General features: G+C 38.4%; 1 protein-coding gene across 1 annotated transcript in view; it reads right to left on the bottom strand.

Moving 5' to 3' along the window:
- The window catches only part of TFAM (transcription factor A, mitochondrial), a 31,594-nt gene extending 14,858 nt beyond the window's left edge, over positions 1 to 16,736 (bottom strand). The window contains exons 1-5 of the mRNA XM_036895041.2: positions 16,466 to 16,736; positions 15,828 to 15,946; positions 14,681 to 14,751; positions 14,148 to 14,297; positions 5,629 to 5,724 (exon numbers count right to left, since the gene is read on the bottom strand). Coding sequence (XP_036750936.1) covers positions 5,629 to 5,724; positions 14,148 to 14,297; positions 14,681 to 14,751; positions 15,828 to 15,946; positions 16,466 to 16,566 — 537 coding nt within the window. The 5' untranslated portion in view covers positions 16,567 to 16,736. The remainder of the gene's footprint in view (positions 1 to 5,628; positions 5,725 to 14,147; positions 14,298 to 14,680; positions 14,752 to 15,827; positions 15,947 to 16,465) is intronic.
- Positions 16,737 to 17,004: the final 268 nt, after the last annotated feature.

The raw sequence follows: 17,004 nt of genomic DNA, 5'->3' as shown, positions 1-17,004 counted from the left end.
AAAGCAGGTGTTGCAGTACTGGTATCAGACAAAATAGACTTCAAAACAAAAAAAGTAACAAGAGATAAAGAAGGACATTACATAATGATAAAGGGGTCAGTCCAACAAGAGGATATAAATACTATAAACATACTTGCACACAATACAGGAGCATCAACATATGTGAAACAAATACTAACAGAATTAAAGGAGGAAATAGAATGCAATGCATTCATTTTAGGATACTTCAATACACCACTCACTCCAAAGGACAGATCAACCAGACAGAAAATAAGTAAGGACACAGAGGCACTGAACAACACACTAGAACAGAACGACCTAATACACATCTACAGAACTCTACACCCAAAAACAGCAGAGCACACATTCTTCTCAAGTGCACATGGAACATTTTCTAGAATAGACCACATACTAGGCCACAAAAAGAGCCTCAGTAAATTCAGAAAGATTGAAATTCTACCAACCAATTTCTCAGAAGACAAAGGTATAAAACTAGAAATAAATTGTGCAAACAAAACAAAAAGGCTCACAAACACATGGAGGCTTAACAACATGCTCCTAAATAATCAATGGATTGATGACCAAATTAAAATAGAGATCAAGCAATATATGGAGACAAATGAAAACAACAGCACAAAGCCCCAACTTCTGTGGGACACAGTGAAGGTAGTCCTAAGAGGAAAGTATATAGCAATCCAGACCTACTTAAAGAAGGAAGAACAATTCCAAATGCAGAGTCTAAAGTCACAATTATTGAAATTGGAAAAAGAAGAACAAATGAGGCCCAAAGTCAACAGAAGGAGAGACATAATAAAGATCACAGAAAAAATAAATAAAATTGAGAAGAATAAAACAATAGAAAAAATTAATGTAACCAAGAGCTGGTTCTTTGAGAAAGTAAACAAAATAGATAAAACCCTAGCAAGACTTATTAACAGATAAAGAGGATCTACACACATCAACAGAATTAGAAATGAGAAAGGAAAAATCATGACAGAAACCAAAGAAAAACAAAGAATTATTAAAAAATACTATGAAAATCTATATGCTGACAAACTGGATAACCTAGAAGAAATGGACAACTTTCTAAAAATACAACCTCCCAAGACTGACCAAGGAAAAAACAGAAAATCTAAACAGACCAATTACCAGCAACAAAATTGAATCGGTAATCAAAAAACTACCCAAGAATGAAACCCCAGAGCAGATGGATTCACTGCTGAATTTTATCAGACATACAGAGAAGACATAATACCCATTCTCCTTAAAAGTTTTCCAAAAAACAGAAGAGGGAATATTCCCAAACTCATTCTATGAAGCCAGCATCACTCTAATACCAAAACCACGCAAAGACACCACAAAAAAGAAAATTACAGATCAATATCCCTGATGAACATAGATGCAACAATACTCAACAAAATATTAGCAAACCAAATTCAAAATTACATCAAGAGGATCATGCACTATGATCAAGTGGGATTCATCTCAGGGATGCAAGGATGGTACAACATTCGAAAATCAATCAACATCATCCACCACATCAAAAAAAAAAGGACAAGAACCACATGATCATCTCCATAGATGCTAAAAAAGCATTCGACAAAATTCAACATCCATTCATGATAGAAACTCTCAACAAAATGTGTATAGAGGGCAAGTACCTCAAATTAATAAAGGTCATATATGACAAACCACAGCCAACATTATACTTAACAGCGAGAAGCTGAAAGCTTTTCCCCAAAGATCAGAAAGAAGACAAGGATGCCCACTCTCCCCACTGTTACTCAAAATAGTACTGGAGGTCCTAGCCATGGCAATCAGAACACACAAAGAAATCAAAGGAATCCAGATTGGTAAGGAAGAAGTAAATTGTCACTGTTTGCAGATGACATGATATTGTACATTAAAAATCCTAAAGACTCCACTCCAAAACTACTAGAACTAATATCTGAATTTAGAAAAGTTGTAGGACACAAAATTAATACACAGAAATCTGTTGCTTTCCTATACACTAACGATGAACTAGCAGAAAGAGAAATCAGGAAAACAATTCCATTCACAATAGCATCAAAAAGAATAAAATACCTAGGAATAAACCTAACCAAGGAAGTGAAAGACCTATACCCTGAAAACTACAAGACACTCTTAAGAGAAATTAAAAAGGAGACTAATGGAAATTCATCCCATGCTCTTGGGTAGGAAGTATTATTGTTGTCAAAATGGCCATCCTGCCTAAAGCAATCTACAGATTCAATGCAATCCCTATGTAAATACCGACAGTATTCTTCAACAAACTGGAACAAATATGGAACCAAAAAAGACCCAAATAGCCAAAGCAATCCTGAGAACGAAGAATAAAGCAGGGGGGATATCGTTTCTAAACTTCAAGCTCTACTACAAAGCCACAGTAATCAAGACAATTTGGTACTGGCACAAGAACAGACCCACAGTCCAGTGAAACAGAATAGAGTCCAGATATTAACCCAAGCACTTATGGTCAGTTAATATATGATAAAGGAGCTATGGATATACAATAGGGAAATGACAGCCCCTTCAACAGCTGGTATTGGCAAAATTGGACAGCTACATTTAAGAGAATGAAACTGGATCATTGTCTAATCCCATACACAAAAGTAAATTCGAAATGGATCAAAGCCCTGAATGTAAGTCATGAAACCATAAAACTCTTAGAAAAAAGCACAGGCAAAAGTCTCTTGGACATAAACATGAGCAACTTCTTCATGAACATATCTCCCTGGGAAAGGGAAACAAAGGCAAAAATGAACAAGTGGGGCTATATCAAGCTGAAAAGCTTCTGTACAGCAAAGGACACCATCAGTAGAACAAAAAGACACCCTACAGTATGGCAGAATATATTCATAAATGACAGATCCGATAAAGGGTTGACATACAAAATATATAAAGAGCTCACACACCAGAACAAACAAAAAGCAAGTAATCCATTTAAAAAATAGGCAGAGGAGCTGAACAGACACTTCTCCAAAGAAGAAATTCAGATGGCCAACAGGCACATGAAAAGATGCTCCACATCACTGATCATCAGAGAAATGCAAATTAAAACCACAATGAGAATATCACCTCACACAAGTTAGGATGGCCAACATCAAAAAGACTAGGAACAACAAATGCTGGCGAGGATGCAGAGAAAGAGGAACCCTCCTACACTGCTGGTGGGAATGTAAATTAGTTCAACCACTGTTGAAAGCAGTATGGTGGTTCCTCAAAAAACTAAAAATAGAAATACATTTGACCCAGGAATTCCACTCCTAGGAATTTACCCTAAGAATGCAGCAGCCCAGCTTGAAAAAGACATATGCAGCCCTATGTTTATCGCAGCAGTATTTACAATAGCCAAGAAATGGAAGCAACCTAAGTGTCCATCAGTAGATGAATGGATAAAGAAGATGTGGTACATATACACAATGGAATATTATTCAGCCATAAGAAGAAAACAAATCCTATCATTTGCAACATGGATGGAGCTAGACAGTATTATGTTCAGTGAAATAAGCCAGACGGAGAAAGACAAGTGTCAAGTGATTTCACTCATCTGTGGAGCATAAGAACAAAAAAAACTGAAGGAACCAAACAGCAGCAGAATCACAGAACCCTAGAATGGACTAACAGTTACCAAAGGGAAAGGGACTGGGGAGGATGGGTGGGAAAGGAGGGATAAGGGGAAAAGGGGGCATTATGATTAGCACACATAATATAGGGGTGGGGGCATGGGAAAGGCAGTATAACACAGAGAAGACAAGTAGTGATCCTATAGCATCTGACTATGCTGATGGCCAGTGACTGTATGACTGTAATGACATGTGTGGTGGGGACTTATAAAGGGGGGTGTCTAGTAACCATAATTTTGCTCATGTAATTGTTCATTAACGATACCAAGATACAATAATAAAATAAAATAAAGAAATAAAGAAACTGATCTTCCATGTATCCTTACTGGGGAGTGGCACTGAGAGACCCCTATACCAGAGACACAATAGAGGAAGCAAAGGCCCCACGGGGACGACCCCAGGATGTCATATGTGCACTGGCATGAAAAGCAATAGCTAACCCAAAACAAAGAGGCTCCAGAGGGAAACTAACAGAACATATAATGCATCGCTACAGTACCAGATGTTGACAAACTGTAGAGTTGGGGTTGACTCACTGACAGTACATAAAAAAATAAGCAAACAAAAAACAAGACACAACTTCAGGGAAAGTAAGTTTTGCAAGAAAGGAAAAATAATCATAGCAAATGGCACAGCTATGAATAAGGTTTACATAATCATAATAATATAAATACCCAATACTGATCTAACCAAAATTAATTATCTTGGGAGGCAGGGGGATGGAAACATGAACAGTGTGATGATAAAGAGTTAAATTTAAATGTTCACCATAAATAGCACTAAAATATCACTAATGCATAAATGGAAAAAATCAAGCAGTAAAAGGGTGTTATTTAACAACAATATAAGGATGTTATTTAAAGATATGTTCCATAAGAATCACTGTATCAGTAAAATGTATCTGCTTCTGGAGTAAGGAATACGACAGGGTAATGAAAACTGGTATCTTTCCCATACAAGCCTTATTTTGATTCTTTAAAATATGAGAAAGTATAGGCAATGTTTTTAAATAAATAAAAACGCCAGGGATAGGGCCCAGCCGTTAAACTTCTTAGTTGGTTCCACGGTGCAGAGTTGAGAACCACTCATATGGAGGATTCTCTAGCACATAACCTATACTGATAAGAAAACTAAATTAAGGAACTGACCGAGGAAATTCCAACTAAATAAACAGACTTGCATTTTATTAACATGAGGCCATACAAACAATTAAAAAACCCAAGAGAAGTAAATCTTAAAAATATATAGCCAGGGAATACTACATATCACATATACATATTATTTAATCTTACATTAAACAAGATTTGTGAAACTACAAATCCAAAAAAACCCCCAAAGAGGCAGCATGGCACAAACCATCTCAGAGTGACAAGAGTTAGGTATCTGAACACACACTTTCCTTACCATGTTGTATTATAAAAGGAAAAATACAATCACAAATTTTGAGCTTTTAATAAGGAAATAAAGAAAGACTAAGCCACAGCAGGAATAACAAGCCTTTTTTTTTCCTTTGACACATTCATATGATGGCATTCACGTGCATAATACATTCCTATGGGCATAACCAAAGTTTTATTAAAGAATATAAAATGAAGCAATAGGTTATATTAAAATCCCAATACAAAATATTGTAAGTCTACTTTCATTCTTTCCCAGTGACTGTAAAACAGTTAAGAAATGCTGGATAAGAAAAGTCTCCAGAATATTAACACCCCTGTAAATTTGAAGATTGTTTTTCTAAATAAAAAAAAAAAAGTTGACTGTATATATATTAGCAACTACATACTCTAACCATATGTGCTAAGAAAAAGTATTTTTCTTTAAAAGAGATACAAGAAAGGCCTTATTTGTATATTTGTACTTGCTTATAGTGATATACTACTTTTCTTCACCACCTGACATTAATAGTACCCCAAACTTTCCTGTCTATATATTTTAAAAATTAACAAAAACTTAAAAAATAAATACAGTTTTGTTTTACCTGTGATGAAACATCCTTAGTTTCCTGGAACCTTTCAGCTACATAAATGTTATAAGCTGAGCGAGGTCTTTTCGGTTTTCCAAGCATTGTTAACTCCTGAGTTATAAAAATGGAAGAGTTAAATAAAGTTTTAACCTCTATGAGATTTAATTTTACCTACAGAAACTTTATTCACTACTATGTATTACAGAATGCTCCTTGAAGTGAATATCATAATTTCATAAGTATGTGATTATTCCCTCTTGGGATTCAGGATTTTTTGATAGCACTGAATTTTGAAGATTATAATAGATTTTATGAGTCATTTTTCCATACAAAAACATTTCCTTTAGATATTATTTTCAGTGATCTCTGAAATGAGTAACTAAACACATACATACAAAATCTTTTTTAAAAGATAGAACAATCTGTTTCATCCTTATGAGACACTATCATCTCCTTGACCAAATCACTACATGCCTCTACCACAATTCATAAACACTGGACTTTCTGTTTAATAGTTAAATTATTTTAAATAGTTATCAAAAGGCTGAGGGGCAGGGAAAATGGAAAATAATGCAAGTATTCCTTGCTAGCTAAATCAATTCAGTTTTTGAGTTCAGAAAATGAGGAATATTGCAGTATCCTATTTAGTTCCTGAATTTTGGATAGTGAGTAGTACTTGTAATTTATAAATATTATGTGGATTGTAATGGCAATTTGGTTTTAAGTCAATAACACATCCAACTTTTATACCTAAGTAGAAGTAGGGCTCCTCTGATTTACATCTAAAGATCACTTCCTTTTTCCTGAACCTCTCAGTCATTAAACTACTGAAGACTCCAGGCAGTTTATGAATTAACTATTTCTGCTTTGTTTCTAGAGCCCCTGCTAGGGATTTCTCTTCTAGGTGCTTCACTTGCAACTTCCTGGCTCCCACAATTCTCACCTGATCTCTAACTAGTTGACATTGGGCATCTTTAAGAGGAAGAAAATTCCAACAGGGAGGGAAAATGGAAGTCAGAGGAAATAAAGAACCCCCAGGCTTCAGGTTTCCTGTACCACAGGAAAGGAGCTTAAAAATCACCATTCCAAACTAACAATCATAAAGCTGAACAGACTGAAAAATCAACAGCTCTTCTTGCAACCGTGAGAGAGAGAGGACAACACAGGGCAAATGCTGCACCCAAGAATGGAGATAGATGAGTATAGGGAGTTAAGGCTTACTGGAAGACACAGGAGTGGAAACCACAACAGGAACCAGTGCCAGGGTAGGAAAACCTAAATTATAATTAACAAATTGCTGGAGGCTATATGTAGACAACTCGGAGTTTAAAAACTCCAGGGGAGAGGGGCAGAGAAAAGATGGTGGAGTAAGAAGGCAAGTGAAAAACCTCCTCTGAAAAACATATATAAGAAGAAAATACAGCAAATACAACTAAACCCAAAACAACCTGAAGACTGCAGAACTGACTACCTACACTTGGGGAAGAAGATTTCACAAAAATAGGTAAGGTGGCAGAGCTGTGATCCAGTGGGACCCAAACCCTCCTGCAGCCCCAGCCTCCAGGTGGGAGAAAGAGGAACAGAGTGGGAAAGGGATAGGAGCCAGGATCACTGAACACCTGGCCCTGGAGATCTGCTTCAGCACAAGCCCACCATACACTGGGTTCTGGTGATTAGTGGGGCTGGACACCAAGGACAGATGGAACACTCAGGGCGGCTTATATTCCAGCTGCTTGTGGAGACCAGGCAAGCAACACACCAGTCCCCAAGACAAAAGCAGAGAGGGCAGTATGAAAGACTTGCCAGCAGCAGGAGGGGTGCCAGAGAGGCAAGGGCTTGACAGAGCTCCATTCTCAGGAAAAGGGCAGGTGAACAATACCTCCCCAGCCCTCTCCCGGCCCAACAAGTTGGGAACTCTCAGAAGCCCCAGACACTCCATCCCCTTTGCTGGCAATGCAGCTCCAAGACTTCTCCCTATGTGCACTGCCAGCCAACCCACTTGGCCCAGAAGCAGCATCAGACTTTGTTGCCTGGTAAGCAGAGGGAGACTCTCCCAGCTCTAGGTGCTGTTTCAGCCCAACTGGGGAGGTGCCTGCAGGAGCCAGCCCCAAATGCTCCTTCACAGGTACACATCAGCCTGCCATTGGCCCTGCAGCCCCACCTGTATTGCAGGACAAGCAGAGCGCAGCCCACCCACAGTGAATCCAGCAGACTTCTGTGCTTATCACAAAGGCACAGCTGAAGCAAACTGCCAGCCCAGACTCAAACCACTACAGAAGCCATACAGGCAGCCCTGCCCACTGCACACCAACAGCTGGGGCTCCCGGACTGGAGAGTAGAGTGTCTTGAGCTTCTGGGCACCACAGAATGCCACCTTCATAAAGCTAGTACTCCACAGGCCAGGAAGCACAGCAGAGCTATCTAATACAAAGGAAGAAACACAGAAACCTTGACAAAATGAGGAGGCAGAGGAATATGTTCCTAACAAAACTACAGGCTAAGACACCAGAAACAGGGCTAAATTAAACAGAAATAACCAATCTTCTTGATAAAGATTTCAAAGTAGAAATCATAACATGCTCACAGATCTACAGAAAATATTCAAGATTTCAGGGAGTACTTCAACAGAGAGACAAAAAACCTGAAAAAGAGCCACTCAGAGCTGAAGAATACAGTATCTGAAATGAAACATACAATGGAGGAATTTAAGAGTATATTAGTGCAAGTAGAGGAAATCTGTGAATGAGGTGGAAATTAGGGAATAGGAACACAATGAAGCGGAGGAACAGAGAGAAAAAAGGATCTCTAGGAATGAAATAATAATGAGAACTGTGTGACCAATCTAAACAGAACAATGTTTGCATAATAGGGGTACCAGAAGGAGAAGAGGGAGACAAAGGGAAAGAAAGTCTGTTTGAGGAAATAATTGTTGAAAACTTCCCCACTCTAAGAAAGGAAACAGACATTTGGGTCATGAAAATACAGAGAGCACCTAACAAAAGGAACCCCAGAAAGACAATACCAAGACATATTTATAATTAAAGTGATAAAGATTAAGGATAAGGAGAGAGTATTGAAAGCAGCCAGAGGCAGAAATAAGATTATTTATAAGAGAAACCCCATCAGGCTATCAGCAGACACTATACAGGCCAGAAGGGAGCGGCATGATATATTTAATGTAATCAAACAGAAGACCTTAACCAAGAATCCTTTACCCAGCAAAATTATCATTTAAATTTGAAGCAGGAATTAAACAATTTCCAGATAAACAAAAAATTGAAGGAATTCAGCACCATTAAGCCAATCTTACAGGGTATATTAAAGATACTGCTGTAGATGGAAATGTTCCTAAGGCTAAACAGCTTTCACCAGTCAGAATAAAGCCACAGTAAAGGTAGTAGACCAATTAATTACAAAGCAAATAGAAAATTAAAGCAAAACAAAAGAAGCAAAATCAAATATCCACAAAATCAGTCAAGGGATACAAAAAGGTATAGATTAGGACATCTAATACACAAAGTGTGGAGGAGGAAGAATAAAAGATTCTTGTTTAGACTGTGTCTGAAATACAGTAATCAGCAATTTAAGAGAGACTGTTATATAATAAGAAAACTATCCTTGAACCTTTGATAACCAAAAAACTAAAGCCAACAATAGATACACAGAAAATAAATAAATAAATATATAAATATATAAATAGGATCCATTCACAACATTAAAGAAAATCATCAAATAACAAGAGGAGAGTATAAGAGAGGAATAAAGGACAGAAAGGAGCTATAAGAACAGCCAAAAACAAATAAAATGGCAATAAGTACATATCTATCAATAATCACATTAAATGTAAATGGACTGAATGTACCAATCAAAAGGAACAGAGTGGCAGAATGGATAAAAAAAACAAGACCCATCTACATGCTGCCTATAAGAGACTCATTTCAGACCAAAAGACATACACAGTCTGAAAGTGAAAGGATGAAAAAAGACATTTCATGCAAATAATAGAGAGAAAAAAAGCAAGAGTAGTAGTACTTACATCAGACAAAACAAATTTCAAAACAAAGAAAGTAACAAGAGACAAGGAAGGACATTACATAATGATGAAAGAAAGGGTCAGTTCAACAAGGATATAACCTTTATAAATATCTATGCACCCAACATAGAAGCACCTAATATGTACACAAATACTAACAGAATTAAAAGAGGAAACAGACAGCAACACATTCATTTTAGTTGACTTTAACACACCACTCACTCACATCAATAGACAGAAAAAAAGTTAAGGAAACAGAGGCACTGAACAATACATTAGATCAGATGGACTTTAACACCTATCTGTAGAACATTCCACCCAAAAGCAGCACGGTCATTTTTCTCAATTGCACATGGAACATTCTCCAGAAGAGATCATTACTAGGCCAAAAAAAGAGCCTCAATCAATTCAAAGATTGAAATTGTATCAAGCAGCTACTCAGACCATAGCTGCATGAAACAAAGAACAAAGAAACAAATGATATGAAACAGGAACAAGATAAGGATGCCCACTCTCACCACTTTTATTCAACATAGTACTGGAGGTCCTAACCATGGCAATCAGAAACACTGAGATAAAAGGCAATCAAATTGGTAAGGAAGAAATTAAACTCACTATTTGCAGATGATAAGGTATTATACACACAAAACTCTGAAGACTCCACCAAGACACTGTTAGAATGACTGCATTCAGCAAAGCTGCAGATTACAAAATCAATATACAGAAATCTGTTGCATTCCTATATACTAAACAAACTAGCAGAAAGATAAATCAGGAAACAGTTCTATTTACAATTGCATCAAAAAGAATAAAATACCTAGGAATAAACCTAACAAAGGAGGTGAAAGACATACTCTGAAAACTATAAGACACTCAAAGAAATTAAAGAAGACACCAATAAATGGAAACCTATCCCATGCTCATGGACAGGAAGAATTAATATTGTCAAAATGACCACCATGCCCAAGCAATTTATGGATTCAATGCAATCCCTATCAAAATACCAACAGCATTTTTCAGCGAACTAGAATACAGAGTTCTAAAATTCATATGGAACCACAAAAGACCCCAAAAAGCCAAAGCAAACCTGAGAAAGAAGAATAAAGCCGGGGGATCACAATCCCTGACTAATCTCTACTACAAAGCTATAGTAATCAAAACAATTTAGTACTGGCACACGAACAGACCCAGAGATCAATGGAACAGAATAGAGAGCCCAGATATAAACCCACACATATATGGCCAATCAATATACGATAAAGAAGCCATGGACATACAATGGGGAAATGACAGCCTCTTAAACAACTGGTGTTGGCAAAACTGGACAGCTACATGTAAGAGAATGAAACTGGATTACTGTCTAACTCCATACACAAAAGTAGACTCAAAATGGATCAAAGACCTGAATGTCAAGTGATGAAACAATAAAACTCTAAAAAGAAAACATAGGCAAAAATCTCTTGAATATATGAATGAGCAATGTTTTCCTGGATATATCTCCTCCGGCAAGGGAAACAAAATAAAAAATGAACAAGTTGGACTACATCAAACTGAAAATCTTCTGTACAGCAAAGGACACCATCAGTAGAACAAAAAGGCATCCTACAGTATGGGAGAATACATTCATCAACGATGTATCTGATAGGGGATTAATATCCAAAATATAAAGAGCTCACGTCTTAACACTCAAAAAACAAATAACCCTATTAATGGGTAGAGGACCTGAACAGACACTTCTCCAGAAAAGAAATTCAAATGGCCAACAGGCACATGAAAAGATCCTCCATATTACTAACCATCAGGGAAATGCAAATTAAAGCCACAATGAGATATCACCCCACACCAGTTAGAATGGCCATTATCTAAAATACAAGAAATAACAAATGTTGGCGAGGATGCGGAGGAAGGGGACCCCCTCCTACACTGTTGGTGGGAATGTAAATTGGTACAACTGCTGTGAAAAGCAATATGGAGGTTCCTCAAAAAACTAAAAATAGAAAATACCATTTGACCCCATTATTCTACTCCTAGGAATTTACCCAAAGAAAAAAATCCATGATTCAACAGGATATATGCACTATGTTTATTGCCACACTATTTGCAATAGCCAAGATATGGAAGCAACCTAAATGTCCAACAATAGATGACTAGATAAAGAAGACATGGTACATATACACAATAGAATATTATTCAGCCATACAAAGAAAAGAAATCCTCCCATTTGCAACAACATGGATGAATCTAGAGGGTGAAAGACAGGCGGAGAAAGACAAGTACCAAATGATTTCACTCATTTGTGGAGTGTAACAACAAAGTAAAACAGAAGAACAAAATAGCAATAGACTCAGACACTGAGAAATGACTAGTGGTTTCCGAGGAGGAGGGAGGGTAAGGGGATAAAGTGGCACAATAATTTGCAATCACAATATAAGTTGGTCATGGGGATAGTAGAGCATGGAGAATCTAGTCAATGATGCTGTAACATCCTTCTATGTTAATAGATAGTACCCGCACTACAGGGCATCAGGATTTAATTACATGGGTTAACTGTTGAACCACTGTGCTGTATATATCAATGATATTGCAAAAAGAAAAAAACACTCCAGGGGGACCCAGTCAAAGGAGGGCCCTCATAATGAGATTTACCTCCAAGTTGACCAGAGAGCCACAGTAAATAGTAAGTAAAAATCCCCCACTACTTCTGGCAGGAGTAAGAGGAAAATGTGCCATTTTGAAACACCTGTGCACTCTAGTATTCTTAAGAAGCCCTACCCTCAGGAAAAACTAGTAAACTAGGGCCTAACATGCTGAGGTATTATCAGATCCTAACTGACCTGAGCAAGGGAAATTCCCAACTCCAGCCGACTCTTAACATCCTGTCCCTCCAAAAGGCCTGGGGAGAAAAAAACTGAGAAACACTTGTGAAGTTCACAGTCTAGAGTCTAAGGCTCACTGAGAATGGGACCTAATCAGAGGCCTAATCATAGGACCTAATCATTGTTCACTTCCCTTGCCCCCACATCTCACCACATTACTAAGGCCTATTTAAAGCAATTACTTTTACCCGGGTGCATCATGTCCAGCTATCAAGAAAAACTTCCAAGATACACTAAAGAGCCAAATCCAGAAATTGAAGAGACAAAGCAAGCATCAAACTCAGACAGGGCAAGGATATTAGAAGTCTCAAATGAGGAATTTAAAAACAACTATGTTAAGCGTTCTAGATGGCATGCAAGCACAGCTGGCATAGAGAGAAAAAAAAACAGAGAGATGGAAATCCTAAAAATCAAAAAGAAATGTTAAAGATCAAAACCATGGTAACAGAAATGAAAATGCTTTTGATGGGCTTATTAACAGACTGGACATGGCTGAGGAAAGAATCTCTAAGCTAGAAGACACATTAACAGAATCCTTGAAAACTTAAAAGCAAAGAGAATACTGAAAAAAAAAAAAGAAGAAAACACAACAGAACAGAATATCCAAGGACTACAGGACAAGTATAATAGGTGTAATAAACATTTTAATGGGAATACCCAGGAGAGAAAGCAACAGAGTATCTCAATGGAAATCCCTGCAGAATCCTCATTTGTGGTCCTCTCCACTCTTAATATTGGCTGGGTGCATTGAGGACAAAGAGAAAGCAAACTTTAGCACTCATCTCTCCAAATACCATCCCTACATGGAGACTATATTTCTCACTCTTACAATCTTCTCTGGCTCCCTTTGATTAACTGCATCAGCAGCCTTAGATTACCACTGATGACTTAAAATTGGGAAATCCTCAGCCCTCATTCTAGGAAGGCTTAAGACACTAGGCTTAGGGAGAGGTACCTTGTCATCTTACAATAAAGGCTGGAATCTAATTTTTCAGAAAAATAGTTTTACCTCTGATAACCATGTTCTATGCTGTATGTACTAGACCAGCAAGCTGATCATATCATCTAATATTGGTTCTTTGGAAAAATGTAGTCTAACTTTCAAACATGGAATTTTTGAGGATTAATATCCTTGAGCTAAGAAATACAAATTTTGAACCATGTGGATTTTTAATGAGGAAAAATAGGACTTTATCCTAAAAGGCACTTATTTGATTAGATAGGTACTTTTCCCTGATGTGTTAATGAATTCAGTCTATTCAGCAATATTTAGTATCAAATTCACAATTACTTACAGTATAATTCAAATCAGGTTACTCTAAACAAGACCCATAAGCAAAGATTCTTACTATGCCTTATTTGGCTGTTTCTATTCCTACAGCTCTCATGCTGCTCCTACGTATCTTATTTGAATATATCCAAAAGTAGCAACAAGGGTTTCCAAGACAAACTCAATGCCAAGTGGTCCTAGTGGCAGAAGAGAGTTATTCCATTTTTTACCCTAACTGTAGTACACTTGATGACATTTTCAACAGCCACAAATATCATCAAAGAAAACTACCTATATTCAGTTATTTAAATTTCAGTTCTTTGTCAAAGGAAAGGAATATTTCAATGATACTCACTCTCTTTTTTATTAGTGCTTTCCTTTTTAAACGTTTTTGCATGATTTCTTTTTCCAAAGATATAATCTGACTTGGAGTTAGCGCATCTTGAATTCTGTTTATCTCTTCTCTGTATGCCTGCCAGTCTGCCTTGTAAGCATCTTCATATATCTATAAATTTTTTAAAAACTCAGTAAGTCAATAAACTGTTGCTGGCAAATTACACAATGCACACCTGCCAGGAAAAGACAACTGCATGATTTCAGATAAAGACAGACTGAATACCCAAGTGGATAATGTGCTCTGGGTTCACATTTCTACAGATTAAAAACATGTATTTCTCAAAACATAATAAGGTGACAGCTTTCAAATTGCTGCCAACCCTGCATCGCCATCCCCCTACATCTATCACTTCTTCATTTATTTGGATCAGAAGGTATGAAGTTCCTTTGTATATAATGGCTAACTGGGTCATCAGGCCCTTTGTAGGACATAATCATCATTCTTAACTGAAGAATAAACTGGTCAGCATTGTTGAAAACCTATATGCTTACTTTTTTCTCTGCATCAGGAAGTTCCCTCCACAGTTGGGCGATTTTTTTAATAAGTTCTTGATTTTTCATACCTATGGATTGGAATAAATTTTTTTAAATGTCACAATTTACATCTCAGTATTAATTTCTAAAGACTTCCAAGAAAGCATAACCCATTGGTTCTAAAGTAAGTTTTAATAGGGACACCTCTATACCATACACAACTCAATACAATGATTTAGGTTTTAATTAACTTAAATATGATAAATAATACTTTAACCTGCATTGTTAAAGTCTGTTATCTAGTAATTAAGGAATAATCACATACCACCAAAATGGTCCTCAGAAATTACCTACTAGTTTAAGCAGGTGGGTAATCAATTTATTTAAGTGTTTTACTTCATATTTCAATCAAAAATTTTTTTTAAGTCAGGAATTGTAAGACCTAACTAAACAATAAAATCTTTATTCATATAATACTACTTTGTATTTCAATTATAGAAATACCATTTGCAAACAATCAATTCGTTATTCCCCATTTCCTTCCTTAACTGGAATGACAAGGTGTCAGTGCTTTAACAAACCACTTTCAACTGTAGTTTCAATTCCTACATTTTAAAAGATGTGAGTACTTAAGCATGTATTTTATATCAAGTCTTTGTAGCTGGGAAATTTTTATTCTAGCTCATTTGATTTTTACAAGTGTCCTGTGATGTAGATAGCATATGAAAGGGCTTTAAAAGTCATAAACAAAGGCTAGCTATTTTATTTGTTATTATCTTTACACTTCCAAATAAGTCACTTCATGGTAACTTCATTACCAATTTCCTGCAACAGAAGGAGGCGCTAGGCAAGAGATAAATGATACATCCGTGGTTCTCTGGCCAATGGCAACTAGGCCTAAAATTCGGCTGCTTCATCCTCTTCCCTGAATGGTTTCCACACTACATGCTGCTCTTTTTAAAATACCTTTCATTAGTTCTCAATTATATTTAAAGTATTTGTATTTGGTTAAGAAAAATAAACGTATCTCGTATTTTCAGGCTGTCAAAGAGAAAGGTTATGTTTCTGCAGTAACTAGATGCTTTGGTAGTGCACACCGTTTGCAGTTTAACTGCTCTGTAGCCCCTATTAAGTCAGAGAAGCGTACTGCACCCAAACTCCTCACCTGGGTTTTGTGCTTTAAATAAGGGTAGCTGTTCTTTAGAAAATCGAACGTATTTAGTCATAGGCTTCTTTGGATAACTACTCACGGCGGATGAAAACCATCTTGGTACATACGAAACGCTACATATAAATAAAAAGAAAACCAAAGTCAAGTAATCAAGGTCCAACATTCACATGTATATGAACACAGATCCCAAATACGGTGTCAAGATGCTGCACACCCGCCACCTTCAATAATAAAGCAAGTGACATTTACAATCCTGTTCTAACCAGCCTGCAAAACTGAAGCCGCACAAGAATGGAGTGGAGGAAAAAGCACCTATTCTACAGCTCCTGGGCCCCGCCTCCTCAACGCCTACGGGATGGCGGGAGTCTCGGCGCGGCGACTCAGGGCGAGCCGCAGAAGCGCGCCAGGCTGGGGAGTCGGGGCCGGAGTGAGATGCTGCATGGCCGGAAACAAGGCATGGGGATTACTTGGCTACCGCCTGGTCTCAGCCACTATCCAATCGAGGTCTGAATCAAAGGGCCAAAATGGCCCTGACCTCCTAGAAGGGACAGAAAGCGGAGGAAAGCGTCCGCACTCCAACACCCGTGTGTCCCGAGCCCTGCTGCCTCCTGAGCGCCAGCAGGCGGTCCTACCCGAGCGGAAAGCGCACTCGATTTCCACAGTCCGCGCAGAGGTCCGCCCCGGACTTTCCCAGGGCGCTCAGAGCGCCCCACACGCCCCGCAGAAGCGCCATTGTGTGCGCCGACGAGGTAGTGACCGGGCCTCAATCTCGTGGAGCTACCGGGCGCACGCAACACCCACAACAACGACAACTTGCAACCCGCGAACGACTCTCCCAAGCTAGCTATCCCGACGGCCACTCGCGAGGCACTTCGGGAAATGTGCTCACATCCGGCGGGTAGAGCCCGGTGCGGCAAGGAAGAACTGGCGCAAGCGCCCTGGCGGCTTCCGAGTGGTCGGGACGGGAAAGGAGGGGGAGGAGCTCGGGAGAGGAGGGGGAGCCGCAGCCCGGCTGGTCTACGGGGGGGGGCCTGGCCTCGAGGGGGCGCTGCTGAGCCGCCTCTGCCCCTGGCCCCTCGCCCCCTCCGCAGTCTGTTCCTCAGCAGGGCCAGGAGGCTGATGGAGGTACGGTGGCGGTCTCACCCCGGCGTGCACTGGCTGGCGTCCCCGT

Source organism: Manis pentadactyla, chromosome 8 (genome assembly GCF_030020395.1).
Source record: "Manis pentadactyla isolate mManPen7 chromosome 8, mManPen7.hap1, whole genome shotgun sequence".
In the NCBI taxonomy this organism is placed as follows: Eukaryota; Metazoa; Chordata; class Mammalia; order Pholidota; family Manidae; genus Manis; species Manis pentadactyla.
The sequence above is the reverse complement of the archived record's forward strand: the minus strand, read 5'-3'. Positions and strand labels throughout refer to the sequence as shown.